We start from the raw sequence: 17,106 nt of genomic DNA, 5'->3' as shown, positions 1-17,106 counted from the left end.
GTGAGGCACCTGTAAAGGAACCCTCCCTTTTAAAGTCATCATTGCCCTTTGCACAGGCATGAGCCCCACTGGGTGCCCTGCTGGGCCTGGCTCTCGTCCCTCTGCTGCCTGGGCCAAGTCCCATCCTGGAGGCCGATGGCCAATGACACTCCTTCCCCATCTGGGAGCTTTCAGGTCTGTATTTTCATTAAGAACCTAATTAATGTGCAGATCAGAAAGCCCTCAATACCACCAGAGGGCAGATCTTGGGAGCTCAGAGGAGGACTAGGCAGTAACTCTGTGCTGACCATCCCAGTGACTTCACCAGGCCCAGCGGGAGGCACAGGGCTGACTGTCACACCTGCTTGAATTCACTCTGATTCATTCATTCGCAAGCATTTTCAGAGCCCTGCTCTGAGCCAAACACATCTGGTAAATCAAAGTTATCAGGCCACAGCCTTCAGGGAGCGTAGGCTGGTGGGAAATCAGATGTGTAGAATGTGAAGGGCCTGTGGAAGGTGCTGGAACCTCAGAGCCTGGCTCTGCAGACCAGAAGGCTCCAGAGAGAAAGTGGCTGTTGACCTGGGTTTGAATACTGGCTAGAATTTAGAGATGGGATTATGGGGAAGGAGAGAGGTTTCAGACTGAGGCACAGTGTAGGGAAAGAGTTGGTGGCAGGAAAGGCAGGCACGTGGCGGGACGTGGGAGCCTTAAGTTAGTGTGGACATGCAGTGCAGGGAGGGGAAGATGCAGGTGAGCTGCAAGGAGCGTGACTTTCTTAGCTGAGGACGGGCTCAGGTGCAGTTCAGCCAGTGAAGCGTCTTGGACACCAGGACCAGAGCCAAGCCGAGTGGAAGGAAGGTGGATCTTGCCTTCAGAAGGGCTGGGAATAGCAGAGGTGGATCAGTGGATTTGGTGGCTGCTGCCACGGACAAGATGAGGGTCCGGGGAACACCTGATGCAGGGCTGGGGACATGGGAAGGGAGGAGACTGCCAGACTGAGGAGGCATCGATAATGTAGAACCAACAGACCAACCAGGAGAGAAAAAGGTATCAAAAATGTCCTGGGATTTCAAAGTTGGGTGACTGTTGGCTGGAACCTCCCACACAAGGACTTAAATGGCAAACGGCATGTGTGAGACTGCTTGGCATAGAGGAGCTGATCAATACCTGCTTATCGCTGCTGCCTGGGGACCCAGCTGGCGGGCAGGCTTGCGGGAGGAGGTGATGAGTTTGGCTTGGCTCATGTGTGAGGTGCCTGTGAGACTGCAGCTGGAATGTCAGGCGTAGACGTGACAGTAGAAGTCACAACAGTGGATGCCACTGCCAAGGCAAGCTGCAAAAAAGAAGGGAGTGGGCACCCATGAGAAAACAGTGGAAAAGTTTGGGAAGGAGCAGAGAGCTGTAATGACACTACCACACCAACACACCTCCTGTGATTAAATCATCACAACTGGTAGGCACTGTCATTTTCTTTATTTTATAGGCAGGGAAACTGAGGCTCAGATTATGTGGCTTGTCTGTGCTCGCTCAGCTGTTTCACGGTGGGGCAGGGCATGGCCCAGGCCACCTAACTCTGCAGCCCCTGGGAACAGGGCCCTTGTCAGCAACATAGGGGCAAGAGAGTGAAGGGGGAGAGTTGCTGAAGTTGGGGTGACTCTGGGAATAGAGACCAAGGGGTGGGGGAGGGAAAGGGCTTTCTTTTCCAAGTTGGGAGAGGAGAAGGAGAGAGACAAGTCAGAGAATTTTGAGGGCATGAGAAGGAAGTGAAGGTGCTTGCCTCAGAAGGCCTGCCTCTACCGTGGTCAAGATAATCTGAAGAGAATATAAGAGACAGAGTGTGGCCAGGATTGAGGAGGGAAAGGTCCTAATCTCTGGGCATGTCGAGAGGAGACAAGCTGGGCTGGATGGCCATAGCAGAGAGGTCACTGAGAGGTGGATCTGAGCAGGTAGGATCATCAACTATGCACCAGAACACACAGCCTATTTGAGCCCAGGAATCCACGGCTGACAAATGGGGTGAAACTATTTCTCCAGTTTCCCTGTATCTTCAGCAATGTCTGTCTGGGGAGATCACCAACTGTGCCTCAGAGGCCTCAATACATCAGTTGGTCTCTTTGGCAACACTTTCATTGCTACTATAAAGATGTGTGACTGCCGAGACAATCACTCTTCCCCAGGCAGGCTGGCCTTGGGGAGGAGCAGCCTTCTGATACAATGGATTTTACAAGATTTTTCTAGTGCAGGGCAGGAATTATTGATGCTAATCCCAGAAGGGAAGCCTATGTGGGAAGGCAGGATCCCTTGGAGTATGACCAGGAACACAGAAAACTGGAGACAAGCCAGGACCATACAGCCCAGGCCGCTTCTCAGGTAGGCTCTGGGCTGCTGATAGGAAGTGAGGACTGGAGCAATGGCAGCCCTGAAGTGGAGGGAGGAGGCTTATGGAGAGGCTGTGCCTTTAGCCATGTAGTCCCAGGGGAGTCCTTGAATTCTGAACAGTTTGAGTCTTTTTCAAACTGTGGCCCCACATAGCTACAAGGGATTACCAAAGGTGCATGCAATAGAACACACCATCGAGAAGTTACGTACATTGGTGACACATCTGTTTTGTTCTTTGAATCAATTGACAAGAGCATGTATTGTCTTGATTCTTGGACTTGACACCAGTATTGCTAGTTCTTGGCCCTGTGTGGGAATTCACAGACTCTCACAGAGGCTTGGCAGCAGGCCACAGCTGCCTCTGGCTGGCAGGTTCAGCACTTCTGGAACCCAGGGACACAGCAGGACAGGGCAATAAAATTAAGAATGGTAACTATTTGCCTTCAGGAAAGAACATTTGCACAACATGCATTTTAGTAAAGTACCTTTGTCAACATTCACCCTTAGTTTACACAAAAGCCAAATGAGGTAGACAGGCCACTTTTTCTTCCTCTCTTGTAGATGAGGAAACCGAGGCCCAGTATGGATGAATCCTTTGCACTGATTTAGCACTGAGTAGTAAAGCAAATCCCGGGTGCTCCTAATTCAGGGCTCTTTCTACTAAATTATCTGCATACCTTGGACCCTTCAGATCATGAGGAAACTACTGGACTCTTTGGAAACAGGAACTGAGCAAGAGTTTCCCAGTTGGTAATATCCTGGGGAAGTGAACTGAGGGGTTTCATCAGCCTGCTCCAGCCTCAACCACGGAGGTAACGCCCAGCCCGTCTGCTGGAGGAGGTGCATGCATGTTATTAGTGCTTCCACAGCATCTGAGACCAGTGCCATTGCTAGGACCATGATTTGGAACTTTCTTTCTTTTTAAATTTATCTTTATTGTTGAGGGTTTTACAGATGCCCCCTATTTTCCCCTCCTTTGCTGACCTCTAACTGGCTCCTGCCCCACCCCAGGCCTTCACCGCACTATGTAGTCTGTGTTCATGGGCTATGCACATATGCACATAAATTCTTTGGTTAATCCCTTCTTGTCTCCCCCACACTCCTCCCCTCAGAGATGTGTCAGTCTCTTCCATGCCTTTGGACCTATTTGTTTGTTAGTTTCTTTTATTCATTAGATTCCACATATAAGTGAGATCATTTGATATTTGTCTTTCTATGACTGACTTATTTTGCTTAGCATAATACTCTCCAGACCCATCCATGCTGTCTCACAGGGTACGAAATCCTTTTTTTAGAGCTGCATAGTATTCCATGGTGTAAATGTCCCACAGCTGTTTTATCCGCTCACCTACTGATGGACACTTGGGCTGTTTCCAGATCTTAGCTATTGTAAATAATGCTGCTGTGAACATAGGGGTGCATATTTTCTTTCTGATTGGTGTTTCAGGATTCTTAGGATATATTCTCAGAAGTGGGATTGCCGGGTCAAAGCACAGCTCCATATTTAATTTTTTGAGGAACTTCCATACTGTTTTCCACAGTGGCTGCACCAGTCTGCATTCCCACCAGCAGTGCACGAGGGTTCCCTTTTCCCTACGTCCTTGCCAACACTTGATGTTTGTTTGTTTGTTTGTTTGTTAATCCTCACCTGAGGATATTTTTTTCCCATTGCTTATCAGAGAGAATGGAATGGAGGGAGAGGGAGAAGGAGAGGGAGAGGGAAAGGGAGAGAGAAAGAAACATCGATGTGAGAGAGACACATCGACTGGCTGCCTCCTGCACGTGCCCCAGCTGGGGCCAGGGAGTGAACTTGTAACTGAGGGATGTACCCTGACTGGAAATTGAACCCACAACCCTTCAGTGCACAGGCCAACACTCTAATCACTGAGCCACACTGGCTAGGACATGTTTGTTGATTTGTTGATGGCAGCCATTCTGTCAGGTGTGAGGTGATACCTCATTGTAGTTTTAATTTGCATCTCTCTGATGAGTAGTGACACTGAGCATTTTTTCATATGTCTCTTGGCATCTGTATGTCCTCTTTGGAGAAGTGTCTCTTCAGGTGTTTTGCCCATTTTTAAATTGGATTGTCTTCCTTTTTTTGAGTTGTAGTTCTTTATATGTTTTGAAAATTAATCCCTTATCAGATGTATCATTGGCAAATGTGTTATCCCATGCAGTGGGTTCCCTTTTCATTTTGTTGATGGTTTCTTTTGCTGTGCAGAAGCTTTTTAGTTTGATGTAGTCTCGTTTGTTTATTTTTTTCTTTTGTTTCTCTTGCACTAGGAGATGTATCAGGAAAAATTCTGCTATGTGAGATGTCTGAGATTTCACTGCCTGTTTTCTTCTAGGATTTTTATCATTTTGTGACTTATATTTAAGTCTTTTATCCATTCTGAGTTTATTCTTGTGTATGGTGTAAGTTGGTGATCTAGTTTCATTTTTTTGCATGTGCCTGTCCAATTTTCCCAGCACCATTTATTGAAGAGACTCTCCTTTCTCCATTGTTTGCTCTTGCCTCCTTTGTCAAATATTAATTGACCATATTGGTGTGGCTCAATTTCTAGGGTCTCTCTTTTGTTCCATTGATCTATATGTCTGTTCTTGTGTAAGTACCAGGCTGTTGATTACAATGGATTTGTAATATAGTTTGATATCTGGTGTTGTGATTCCTCCAACTTTGTTCTTCTTTCTCAAGATTGCAGTGGCTATTCAGGGTCTTTTTTGTTTCATATAAATTTTTGAAGTATATGTTCTAGATCTGTGAAGTATGCTAATGTAATATTAATTGGGATTACATTGAATCTATAAATTGCTTTGGGTAATGGACATTTTAATGATGTTAATTCTTCCAATCCATGAACATGGTATATGCTTCCACTTGTTTGTATCTTCCTCTATTTCTTTTTCCAGTGTCATATAGTTTCCCAAGTACAGGTCTTTTACCTCCTTGGTTAAGTTTATTCTTACCTTATTTTTTTCATTGCAGTGGTAAATGGGATTGTCTTTTTCAGTTTCTCTTTCTGAGAGTTCATTATTGGTGTATAAAAATACCACGTATTACTGGTTATTAATTTTGTATCCTGCTGTTTTGCCAAATTCATTTTTAAATCTAGTATTTTTTTTGGTGGAGTCTTTAGGATTTATATGTACAATATCATGTCACTGTGAATAATGAGTTTTTCTTCCTCCATTCCAATGTAGATGCCTTTTATTTCTTCTTCTTGTCTGATTGCTGTGGCAAGGACTTCCAGTACTATGTTGAATAAGAGTGGTGAAAGTGGTATCCTTGTCTTGTTCCTGTTCTTAGGTGAAATGTTTTTAGTTTTGCCCATTGAATATGATGATGGCTGTAGGTTTGTCATATATGGCCTTTATTATATTAAGGTATGTTTCCTCTATTCCCACTTTGCTGAGAGTTTTTATCAAAGATGGGTGTTGGATTTTGTCGAATGCTTTTTCTGCATTTATTGATATGATCATATGATTTTTATCCTTCATTCTATTTATGTGATGTATCACATTTATTGATTTGTGAATGTTATACCAGCCTTGCATCCCTGGAATAAATCCCACTTGGTCATGGTGTATGATCTTTTTAATGTATTGCTGGATCCTGTTTGCTAGTATTTTGTTGAGGATTTTAGCATCTATGTTCATCAGGGACATTGGTCTGTAATTTTCATTCTGTGTAGTGTCTTTATCTGGTCTTGGAATTAGGAAAATGCTGGCCTTGTAAAAAAAGCTTGGAAGTCTTCCCTTTTCTTGAATGTTTTGGAATAGTTTGAGGAGGGTAGGTGTTAGTTCTTTGAATGTTTGGTAAAACTCTTCTATAAATCCATTTGGTCCAGGATTTTCATTTGCTGGGAGTTTTTTTACTTATTTATTACTTCTTCAATTTCATTAATTGTTGTTGGCCTATTCAGGTTTTCTGATTCCTCATGAATGATTTTTAGAAGAGTGTATGTTTCCAGAAACTTGTCCATTTTGCCCAGGTTGTCTGGTTTGTTGGCATATAGATAGTCATAGTATTTTCATACAATCCTTTGTCTTTCCATGGTGTCAGTTGTTACTTCTCCTTTCATTTCTGATTTTATTTATTTGGGTCCTCTCTTGTTTCTTGATGAATCTGACTAAAGGTTAAGCAATTTTGTTTATTTTGTTTTTTCGAAGAACCAGCTCTTGGCTTCATTGATCTTTTGTATTTTTTTTTAGTCTCTTTGTCATTTATTTCTGCTCTGATTTTTATTATTTCCTTCCTTCAACTTCCTCTGGGCTTGTTGTTCTCTTTCTAGTTTTTTTAGTTTTGGGGTTAGATTGTTTATATGAGCTTTTTCTTGTTTCTTGAGGTAGGCCTCTAAAGCTATGACCTTCCCGGTCAGGGCTGCTTTCACTCTGTCCCATAGATTTTGCATTGTTCAGTGTTCGTTTTCAGTTGTTTCTAGGAAGTTTTGAATTTCTTCCTTGATCTCATTTGTAACCTATTCATTGTTACAACATGCTATTTAGCCTCCATGTGTTTGAATGCTTTTGAGTTTTTTTATTATAGTTGATTGCTAGTTTTATGCCATTGTGATCTGAAAAGACGCTTGATATGATTTCTGTCTTCTTGAACTTGTAGAGGCTTGTTTCATTTCCCAACATGTGGTCTATCTTTGAGAATGGTCCATGTGCACTTGAGGAGAGTGTATATTCTGTAGCTTTGGGGTGAAATTTTCTATAAATATTAATTAAACCATTGAATCTAGTATGTTGTTTAAGGTTGCTGTTTCCTTATTGATTTTTTGTCTGGAAGATCTATCCACTGATTTCAGTATCGTGTTAAAATCCCTTACTGTGACCATATTGCTTTCTGTATCTCCATTAAGGTCTCCCTGGAGTCTTTTAATATATTTAGGTGCTTTTATATTGGGTACATATATGTTTATCAGGGTTATATCCTCTGTTGGATCAATCCTTTATATTATGTAATGTCCTTTTTCTCTTGTTATAGCCTTTGTTTTGAAGTCTATTTTGTCAGATATAAATACTGCTATCTCTGCTTTTTTTCATTTCCATTTGCTTGGAAATTTTTTTCCATCTTGTTGAACAGCATATATATGGGTCCTGTTTTCTTATCCATTAAGCTACCCTATATCTTTTTATTGGAGCATTTAATCCATTGATATTTAAGGTTATTATTGATAGGTACTTACTTATTGCTATTTTTGTTCTTTATACCTATATTCCTCTCTCTCTCTATTTTTTCTTCTTCCCACAGTCCCTTTAACGCTTCTTGCAATGCTGGTTTGGTGGTAATAAACTCTTTTAGCCTTTTCTGGTCTGGGAAATTTTTTATTTCACCTTCAATTTTGAATGATAGCCTTGCTGGATAGAATAATCTTGGTTTCAGATCCTTGCTTTTCATTATTTTGAATACTTCATGCTATTCCTTTCTGTTGAGAAATCAGCTGACTGCCTTATGGGAGCTCCCTTGTAGATAACTGTCTCCCTCTTGCTGCCCTTAAGATTCTCTGTGTCCTTAATGTTTGCTGTTTTAATTATGATGTGCCTTGGTGTGGGTCTCTTTGTGTTCCTCTTGACTGGGACCCTCTGTGCTTCCTGAACTTGTGTCTTTTTCCTTCACCAGGTTAGGTCAGTTTTCTGTAATTATTTCTTCAGACAGGTTCTCTATTCCTTGCTCACTTCCTTCTCCCTCTGGCATTATTACAATGTGGATGTTGTTCTATTTCATATTTTTCCAAAGTTCCCTTAAACTCTCCTCATGCTTTTTTTTTTCTTTTTGCTACTTTTTTCTACCCTTGTCTTCCTAATCACATATTCAGTCCTCTCCTTCATCAAGCCTGCTTTTAATTCCTTCCAGTGTATTCTTTATGTCAGATACCGTATTCTTCACCTTCACCTGGTTCTTATTCTGGGTCTCTATGTCCTTTTTCATGCTGATATAGTTCCCACTAAGTTTCTTGTATTTCCTATTAATTTCCTTGTATTTCTCACTGTTTCTTGAGCATCTTTATAACCATTAGTCTGAACTCTGTGTCTGATAACTTGTTTATTTCCATCTCATTTAGGTCTTTTTCTAGAGATTCCTCCTTTAATTTGAGGGTTGTTTTTTGTCTCCCCATTTTAGTTGTCTCTTTGTGTTTCTTCCTATGTATTAAATATACCTGCTATGACCCCCAGTCTTGTGGAGTGGCCTTTTGTAGTAAGTGTCCTGTGGGACTGAGTAGTGTGTTCTCCTTGAACTCCTGAGCTGGATGCTCTCTGAGTGACCCTTTAGTGGGTTATTTGAGCTTTACTGTTGTAAATGGGCCTTGATTGTTGTTGCCCCATTCACGGATGGGTTCTCCTCTCAGGCTGGCTAACTGTGAGGCTCAGCCCAACCATGTTGTGCATACTGTTTTACAGGTGCTGACAGGGCAACACAAAACAAAAAACAGGAAACAAACAAAACGTACAAAAGATCCCGACAGCAACAGCGAAAACAATCATCAAAGAAAAGAGAACTGGAAATGACAAAGGAGAACAAGAATAATAAACAAAACAAAAAAAAGAATGAAAAATGTAATAATACTAATAAAATAAATATATAAAGAACACTAGAAGAGAAAAGAGGCAGGAAAAGGTTCCTGAAAGGAAAGAGGAAAGAGAAAAAAAAAATAAGAGTAAAGAGTAGGAAAGGGAAAATGGTAAAAAGATGAAGAAAGAGCCCAGCCAGGCGTGGCTCAGTGGTTAAGCGTCGACGTAGGATCCAGGCGATCAGGGTTCGATTCCCGGTCAGGGCACATGCCCGGGTTGCAGGCTCGATCAATGACTCTCTCATCATTGATGTTTCTATCTCTCTCTCTCCTTCTCCCTTCCTCTCTGAAATCAATAAAGATATACTTTAAAAAAAAAAAGATGAAGAAAGAGAAAAAAAAATTATGAAAAGGCAAAAAGGAAAGAGATAAAGTGAAAGAAAGACTAGAAAAATAAGAAAAAATGGAGTTAGAAAAGGAAGGAGAAAAATAAGAGATATGAAATAAACAGGAGAGAAAAGAGGAAAATAATAAATAATAAGAATAAGAATACCAAAGCAATAAAAAAATATATATTGGGGAAAAAACAAAAAAAAACTCCAACCAAGGGAAGTTAGTCTTGGCAGATTTTAGTGCCTGATAGGACTTCCCTTTGGATCCTACTCTTATATTGTCCAAGGCTGTTTTTCATGCTTATTTTGGGCCTCCCTGGGGGTGCCTTTTGTGCCAGCTAATGTCAGAAGCTGTCTAAGTTTGGCCCTTGGTGTCCTGTTCTAAACTTTAAGTGATCCACAGCTTGCAGCTGCTTTCACAGGGTTTGTCTTCCCATAGGAGGGGCCAAGCTGGGCTCCCAGGTTGGCTTTTTAGCAGCAGGGGGCCCTAAAGCAGGTAGAGGGTGTACCCATACCCTCCTCAGGGCAGAGATCCTCTTAGACAGGCTGCTTTGGGTCTGTTGGAAGCCAGGAGTTTCTGTCATCTCTCATGAGAAGAAATCACCAGCCAAGTTCCCGGGATTGTGCTAGAACTTTCTTTTGGTACCTACAGCCTCTGGCATAAGGACCAGATAGGGCCAGGCTTGGATGAATGCCAAGATGGAAGCTAGATATTTGGGGGGCTCTGGTACTGAGACCTACCCAGTCAGATGCTCAGGTGTCATTGAATGGATGTTGAAGCGCATATATGAGGCACAGTTCCAGGCACAAGGTCACAGTGCTTGGGGACACACCACAGTGTGTGATTCCTGCCATCTAGAAATTCACTCATGGCAAAAAATAAATACCAGTTAGGGGAAAATAGCAGCAATCAGGACAGACCATAATAGGGGTACAGCGTATGGCATGGGCTGGCAGCTCCCAGCTTCTTCTGAGTGCCTTTTTACCATATAAAATGGGATCCAACCCATAGAACAGCAACTGTCCTTTCAGTTTTTGTGGGTTAAGAAAACACATATGACAAGAAGCTACTGTGGGTTATTAGAATATTTAAGTAAATATTTTTGTGTTCTCCATAATAGCACCTGCACATATCAGAAAAAATGGCCATAATGTACGTGTCAGATATTTTAGGAATTCTCTCAGTCTATAGCGCTTATGGATTCTTGTGTCCATTGGAATAATGCCATGTTCGCAACTTCCATTTAAATGCCCCTGGCCTGGACATATCTGAGCACGGGACATGCGGTAAACCTGCACGTCACTTACTGGGGACCAGTAGGGCCTCATCTGTGGATGGCTGATTTGTCAAGGATTTACTATAGAAAGTGACCCCCAATATGCACACATGCAGGGGTGGCCTGGTGGTGCTTTCCTTTCCAGAGGGTGACCAGGCCTTTGTGTTGCTGAGGGCCAGGCCCTCCTCACCCCCATAAATCAGTGACCAGCCTTTGTGTTTCTGCAAGCTTTCCTATTTGCAGGATCATGGCCCATTGAAGAAATTGAACAGCACTGTCTAAGAACAGGAAAGATAGGAAACGTCTTCCTTTTTGTATCTAAGAAGGGCACAGTGGTGGCTGTGGTGTGGTCCTGGGTTCTGAGAAGAGGAGTAGCAGCAGATCTGTGGGGACCCTGACCTGTGTCTGGGTCAGTTCAGCCCCTTTGAGGGGGGAGGACCCCCAAGAGAGCTTGCATGGGTACCTTTTAGGATTGGCGAAACCTGGAAGCCCCCTGCCCTCTGCAGAGCCTTCTTCAAAGGGACCTCCGAGCCCAAGAAGGAGGCAAGCAAGGCACAGGCCGCTGGTGCTGAGCAGTGGGGTCAGAGCCACAGCATGTGGTCTAAGGAGTGGGCCCGTTCTGAACTAGGTAGGGGAGTCTGGAGGAGAGGGTCTTTTAGGATTTTGTAGGCCCTCTTCCACTTCAAGGGTAAAATTAGGAGCAGGATGGGGGCCAACTTCATTTACTTTGGACATCCTGCCAATCTTGGTATCGTGGGCTCGAGTTGATCCTAACTGAATTTGGGAAAACAGAGAAAAACACAGTTAGTGTTTGAGGTAAATAATCCATATCTATCATTGTAAAAAGTAGTTGGCGTTTGCCCTAGCTGGTTTGGCTCAGTGGTTAGAGCATCGGCCCGCAGACTGAAGGGCCCCGGGTTCGATTCCAGCCAAGGGCACGTACCTCGGATGCAGGCTCGATCCCCAGCCCTCATCGGGGCTCATGCAGGAGGCAGCCAATCGATGAGTCTCTCTCACATCGATGTCTCTCTCTCTCTCCCTCCCTTCCTCCCTTCCACTCTTTCTGAAAAGCAATGGAAAAAATAACCTGGGGTAAAGATTAAAAAAAAAAAAAAAAAAGTAATTGGCTCTTGATTTAGAGAGCACAGCAAAAAAGGATCTCAGTGGCACAGCACTCACTCATGATAAGAAATGAGCAGATTTGATTCCTGATCTTATCCTCATTTTAGAACAAAAATTCTAATTAGAGAAACTAAGTACATTTCACTCTAAAAGAAAATAAACGTACCGTGAATCCCTTCACGTGCATGTGCACATCCCAAGCCCAAGTCCTGACGGCTCAGACACAATAGGCTGAGAGTCAGTGGCTCAGTGCGGGCCGAGCACAGCAGGGCCTTGAATAATTTAATTCAGTCAACGTCATTTCATAACGATGATGATGAAAAAAATCGATTCCTGGCTGGGGCCACTGTCTGTGTGGAGTTTGCACGTGGTTCCCAAGCCTGCATGGGTTTTGTCTGGGTCCTCAGGTTTCCTGCACGTCCCAGTGTTAGGTGACTTGCTGTGTGTAAGTTGTTCCAGTCTGAGTGTGTGTGTGTGTGTCCAGGGTGGGTCCTGCCACACCCTGACCGGAACAGGAATAGGCAGGTTGGAAAATAATTCTCCGTCTTGATTTTTATTAATCTTTCTTAAATGTATGTATAGCTCACGTTTATTTCAATGTCTAATATTACAGGTGTTTTGGTTCTTTATTTAGAAGTTTGGCGATGTTTCCGTGACCAGAAATATGCTGTAGGAAAACTTCACTCTTGTTTATGTCAATTAGCTTGTGGTAAAAGTGGTTTCTTTACGTGTCACTTTGCTTAAAGTCAGTCTGCAGGACCCGATCTACAACGTTAAGCGAAGACGCACTGCACTGATCCAGCATCTGGCCTCCTTCCTCAGTGCCCTTACACAAGCGACGTGCAAGTCGGTGGATTTCGGTTGTGCATATTTCCAAAAGCTGCTTGCCAGCAACCTCCCAAGGCAGTTTTTAGGGATCAGCAAAATTTGTTTTTCCCAAACTGAAATTGGTCCACTGCGAGAATTACTAAGAACTCTCATTCAGTGCTTTTCCAAGTCTAGCTGTTGGGGCTCCCAGGGCACACGCCTCCCAGGGCCACGCTGCCCTGGCTGATCCACAGAGCACCTTTTTGCTGTTTTCTGCTTTGTAGTCCCAGATGAATCCTCCATACGACTATTGCTAATACAGATGGGCCCATAACAACCATTGCCTAAAAGAAAGATTTGCTTCTCATTGAGTGACATGTTGATGTCACCGAGTTCTTTACCTTGAAAAGCAGGAGAGGGTAGGTAGGCTTGGAATCTCTGCTCTGCTGAGTGGGCTGAGACCACAACAGTTTGTTGTCATTTTCTCAGTAGGGTGTGGTGACAATTGTCAAAATTCAGCTATTGTGCACTTATTAGCTATGCCTTTTGTTGAATGTAAATTATACCTCAGTTTAAAACACAAACTAAAAACAAGCACAGGAGGCCAGAGAAGGCTCTTGAGAGTAATGAGCCTTCATAGGAAAAGAGATGAGAAGAGGGAGGAGGTCTGGCCAAGAAAGCATGACCTCATCGTAGTAACAAGGAAACGCCAAACCCCAAATGAGGAAAGTTCTGTTTACAAAAAGGGGGCCAGTGGCTCTTAAAAGTGTCAGTGTCATAAAAAAAAACAAAGAAAGGCTGTGAAAAGGCCCCAGATGAGAGGAAGCTAAAGAGACATGGTGACTAAATGCAATGCCTGAGTAGGATGCTGTGCTGGGGAGGGGGAGGAATGCTCTAAAGGTCATCCTGACATCAAACGACAATGTGAGTGTACAGCACATTAGATAACAGTACTGTCGATGTTGGTTATGAAACTGGCAACTGCACTGTGGTGTAGAAGACAATACCCTATTCTTAGCCAACACATACTCTGAAGTATTTAAGGGTAAAGGGCCATTTTGTATGTAACTCACCCTGAAATGGTTCAGAAAATGAAATTACATATGTATGTGTATGTGAAAGAATTTTCTTCTTGCTTAGCTCGGGGAGAAAAGAAAAGTAGTGCAGGTTCGGGCCTTGTTCACAAGGCTGGTTCCAGGTTTGGCAAGTGGTTTTCCAGCACTGATACCCCCAGACAAGGAGGACCTTATCAGATACCCGTATCACACCCATAGCTGACGTGTGAAACCTTGACCTCAGGTCAGGTCACTGTCACCTGCAGATGAACACAGCCCAGGCAATTTAGGTATGGGGTCAATGGCACCCGCTCAGTTTAACTGCGTGTACGTGTTTGAGTGAGAAGGGGGATGGGAGGGAGAGAGCACACAAGCCATAAAACAGATGAGGTAAAATGTTAACAATAGGTGAATCTGGGTAAAGTGTATATGAGGGTATTCATTGTGCAGTTTTTTCTCTTTTGTACTTTTTTTTTTTTTCAAATTTGGAATTATTTCCAAATAAAAAGGTTGTTTTTTAAATATTGAGGATGAGGGAGTTGGGTGAAGTTCCAAGGGCTTCGCAGTATCTCAAGTCAGCATTCAAGTGATGGTAGTCATCATGACAATTTTATTGCTTTAATAGTCATAAATGGATCATTTTCAAGCAATAAAAGCTAGATTGCTTATGGAACAAAGCTGGGAGGATGGGAGAGAATTTCCTTATTGCTCCCTCTGAAAAGAGAAGGAAAGAAGTTCAGGCTCTTTTGTTCACAGCACCAGTTGAGGTTGGGCAAATACTTTTTTCAACATCTGTACCTCCAAGCAAGCAGAATGTTATCAGACACCCTCCTTCAAACAGTAACTTCTGAAAGCCACATCATTCCCATAGTTGATTCATGAAAACTTTGACTCAGATCACTGCACTTGGACATGAGTGTGGCCCAGGCAAAGTTTACATGTTGGGATAATTACATCTATTTTGTCTAGTGCCAGAATTTCCCAGGATCATCCCAGCAGTGTTGTGGTAGATTTAGGGTGTCCAGTGACCTCTCAGTGGGCTTTCAAAGACCACAGTGTCTGATCTTGCTCTGAGCTCAGAGGACCCTGTGCCCCCCAAAGTGGCCACTAAAAGTGGCTCACTTCCTGTGGGATCTGCTGTGGAAGTGAGTGGGACTCAGTCACCTGCCCACATTGTAGTTGTTTTAACCCGCATGGCAGTGATTACTCTCCCCCACCCTTTGCCCCACAAAAGGAAAATGTAGGGTGAGTTTGTTCAAGCACACTTTCTAGAAAAATAGAAACCTCCTCCTCGACCTCACTGAGTCTGGGATGTGTGAAAGAACAGGTTGCATTTTACTCCCAAATCTCCAGTTTGGGCTTGGCACCATGAAGCTGAATATTTTGTCCTAACTTTTCCTTTGATAAAGGTGGAGCCACTTAAGCGACTTGGAAGTTCAACTATATAATGAAATGGATCTGCCTCTGTACCAGCATGTGTAAAAGCAGATTGCGATGGTGCATACTGGCAATTAAACCCCGGTGGCAAAATAGGCATGTGGTCACGAGCAGTCCTCTTTCCTGGGCATGCCATGTTCTTCAAGATGGGGAAAAGTTGAGAATGAGAGTCTGCTTTATTTGCATGGGGACAGGGAGGTCTCTCTGGCCATGAGTCGAAGCTGTGCTGTCGGGTCTGTACAGAGGAGATGAACATCAGAGATGGAGACGGGTGGAAGGATTAAAGCTAAGGGACAGACTCACTGCTTGCTGGCTAAGCACACCCCTAGAAGCCAGACAGGCAGCCTGTGATTTGCCAGCAGAGACCCTGGAGGTCAGACAAGGAGATAGCAGCCCTGTGCCCTGGACTTTGAGGGGCCAATGGCACCAGGGTGGAGTGAGTCAGTGAGGACTGTCCAGCCCTCCAGCCAGCACTTTCTGCACCCGGTCAGTGCCTGTCAACCTTGGTCTTAGTAATAATCTGTGGATAATTTACTGCACCCCTACGATGTTCCTAGAACAGTGCTGAGCACTTTATAGTTATTGCCTTCTTTATACTCCCAACAGCCTGTTCTTTTCTTTTTTGAACAAATGGTTTTCCAGCTTTATTGCGATGTAATTGACGTATAACATTGAGCAAGTTTAAGGTGTGCAATGTGATTTATTTGATGTACGTGTATAGTGTGAATGATTACCAAGTTCGGGTTAGTTAACACACCCATCACCTCACACAGTTACCATTTGGTGGGTGTGTACGTGATGGGAACTTTTAAAATCTACTCTCTCAGCAGCTTTCAATATACAATACAGTCTTCTTTATGAAGATAAGGGAACAAAGGCTGGAAAAAGGCAAAATATTTGTAGGTGGGGGGCCAGGATTTGGAACTGGGCCCAAATCTGATGTGCTTTTAAAAAATATGTTTTTAAATTGATTTTTAGAGCAGGGGAGAGAGAGAAATATTGGTATAAGAGAGAAATATCAGTTGGTTGCCTCCTGTATGAGCCCCGATCAGGGAATGGACCCATAACTCAGGTATGTGCCCTGACTCGGAGATGAACCTACAGCCTTTGGGTATCTAGGACAACACTCCACCTGACTAAGCCACCTTGCTAGGGCTCGTGTCCTTTTACCACACTGTACACAAGTACACACACACGCATGCACACAGAGTGTGCTGGATTTTCCAGCCTCTGCTTCAAGAAAGAGCTTGGTACAGCTCTTAATATTTGGTCCTGGGCATTCTGCAGTTACAACTGCTTAGAAAGACATAGTGATGGTTGACCAGAAACCCCTGGGCGTTCTAAGGCAATTGGTGCTTTATCACCTGGGTGGGTCGTCTCCGATCTGGCTGCACATGTTGGCAGGGGCTCTCTGTTGGGACTCCAGGATCCCGGTTTGAGCTGCCAAGGAGGTCAGAAGGTTTGGTAAAAAGCACTGGGCCATAGGAGTGGGAACTGTCAATGGGCTGAGCTGGCTCCAGTGCCAGAGGATGGCCAGTCTCTTGTCCCCTGGGTCACTTGTCTTCTCCCCCGCCGTGTCTTTGCAGCCAAGCTCAGTTTGAAGCCCAGGGCAGTGGCCCTTGGGGAGCGGCCAGCCTACCAGGGACCTGTGCATTGCATTGCAACCATTGTGCGGACTGAGGGCCTGGCGGGGCTTTACCGGGGCGCCAACGCCATGCTGCTGAGGGATGTCCCTGGCTATTGCCTCTACTTTATCCCCTATGTGTTCGTGACTGACTGGATCACATCCGATGCCTGCGCAGACCCCAGCCCCTATGCTGTGTGGCTGGCCGGTGGTGTGGCAGGTAAGGCAGCAATACTGATCCCTGTCCCTGTGCCGGCCACTGGAGTGGGACAGCTGGGGGGCCTACCTGCTCAGCCCTCATCCAGCAATTCCATGTTAAGTACCTACTATGTGCTAGAGAAAGAGCTAGGAGTGCAGAATGGACCTCCCTTTCTTCCACCCCCTCTCCACTGAACCTGTGGGGATGGCAAGTCCCTATTTGGGCTCATTCCACTTTCAGTCAGAAGATACGTTTTGAGCACTTACTCTGTGTCAGGTGTTACTGAGCTTTGCAAAGGAAATTCGTTACTACGG

General features: G+C 44.0%; 1 protein-coding gene across 6 annotated transcripts in view; it reads left to right on the top strand.

The window, feature by feature from the left end:
* The window catches only part of SLC25A48 (solute carrier family 25 member 48), a 45,729-nt gene that overhangs the window by 16,393 nt on the left and 12,230 nt on the right, over positions 1-17,106 (top strand). For all 6 annotated transcript variants that reach the window (XR_013998690.1, XM_081135376.1, XM_081135378.1 and 3 more), the window contains one exon: positions 16,556-16,813. Coding sequence is in view for 5 of the 6 variants with exons in the window: in XM_081135376.1 (XP_080991502.1) it covers positions 16,556-16,813 (258 nt within the window). In the remaining variant the exon portion in view is untranslated. The remainder of the gene's footprint in view (positions 1-16,555; positions 16,814-17,106) is intronic.

Source organism: Miniopterus schreibersii, assembly GCF_964146895.1.
Source record: "Miniopterus schreibersii genome assembly, chromosome: 4".
Lineage (NCBI taxonomy): Eukaryota > Metazoa > Chordata > Mammalia > Chiroptera > Miniopteridae > Miniopterus > Miniopterus schreibersii.
Note: the sequence above shows the minus strand (reverse complement) of the source record. Positions and strands in the feature narration are given on the sequence as shown.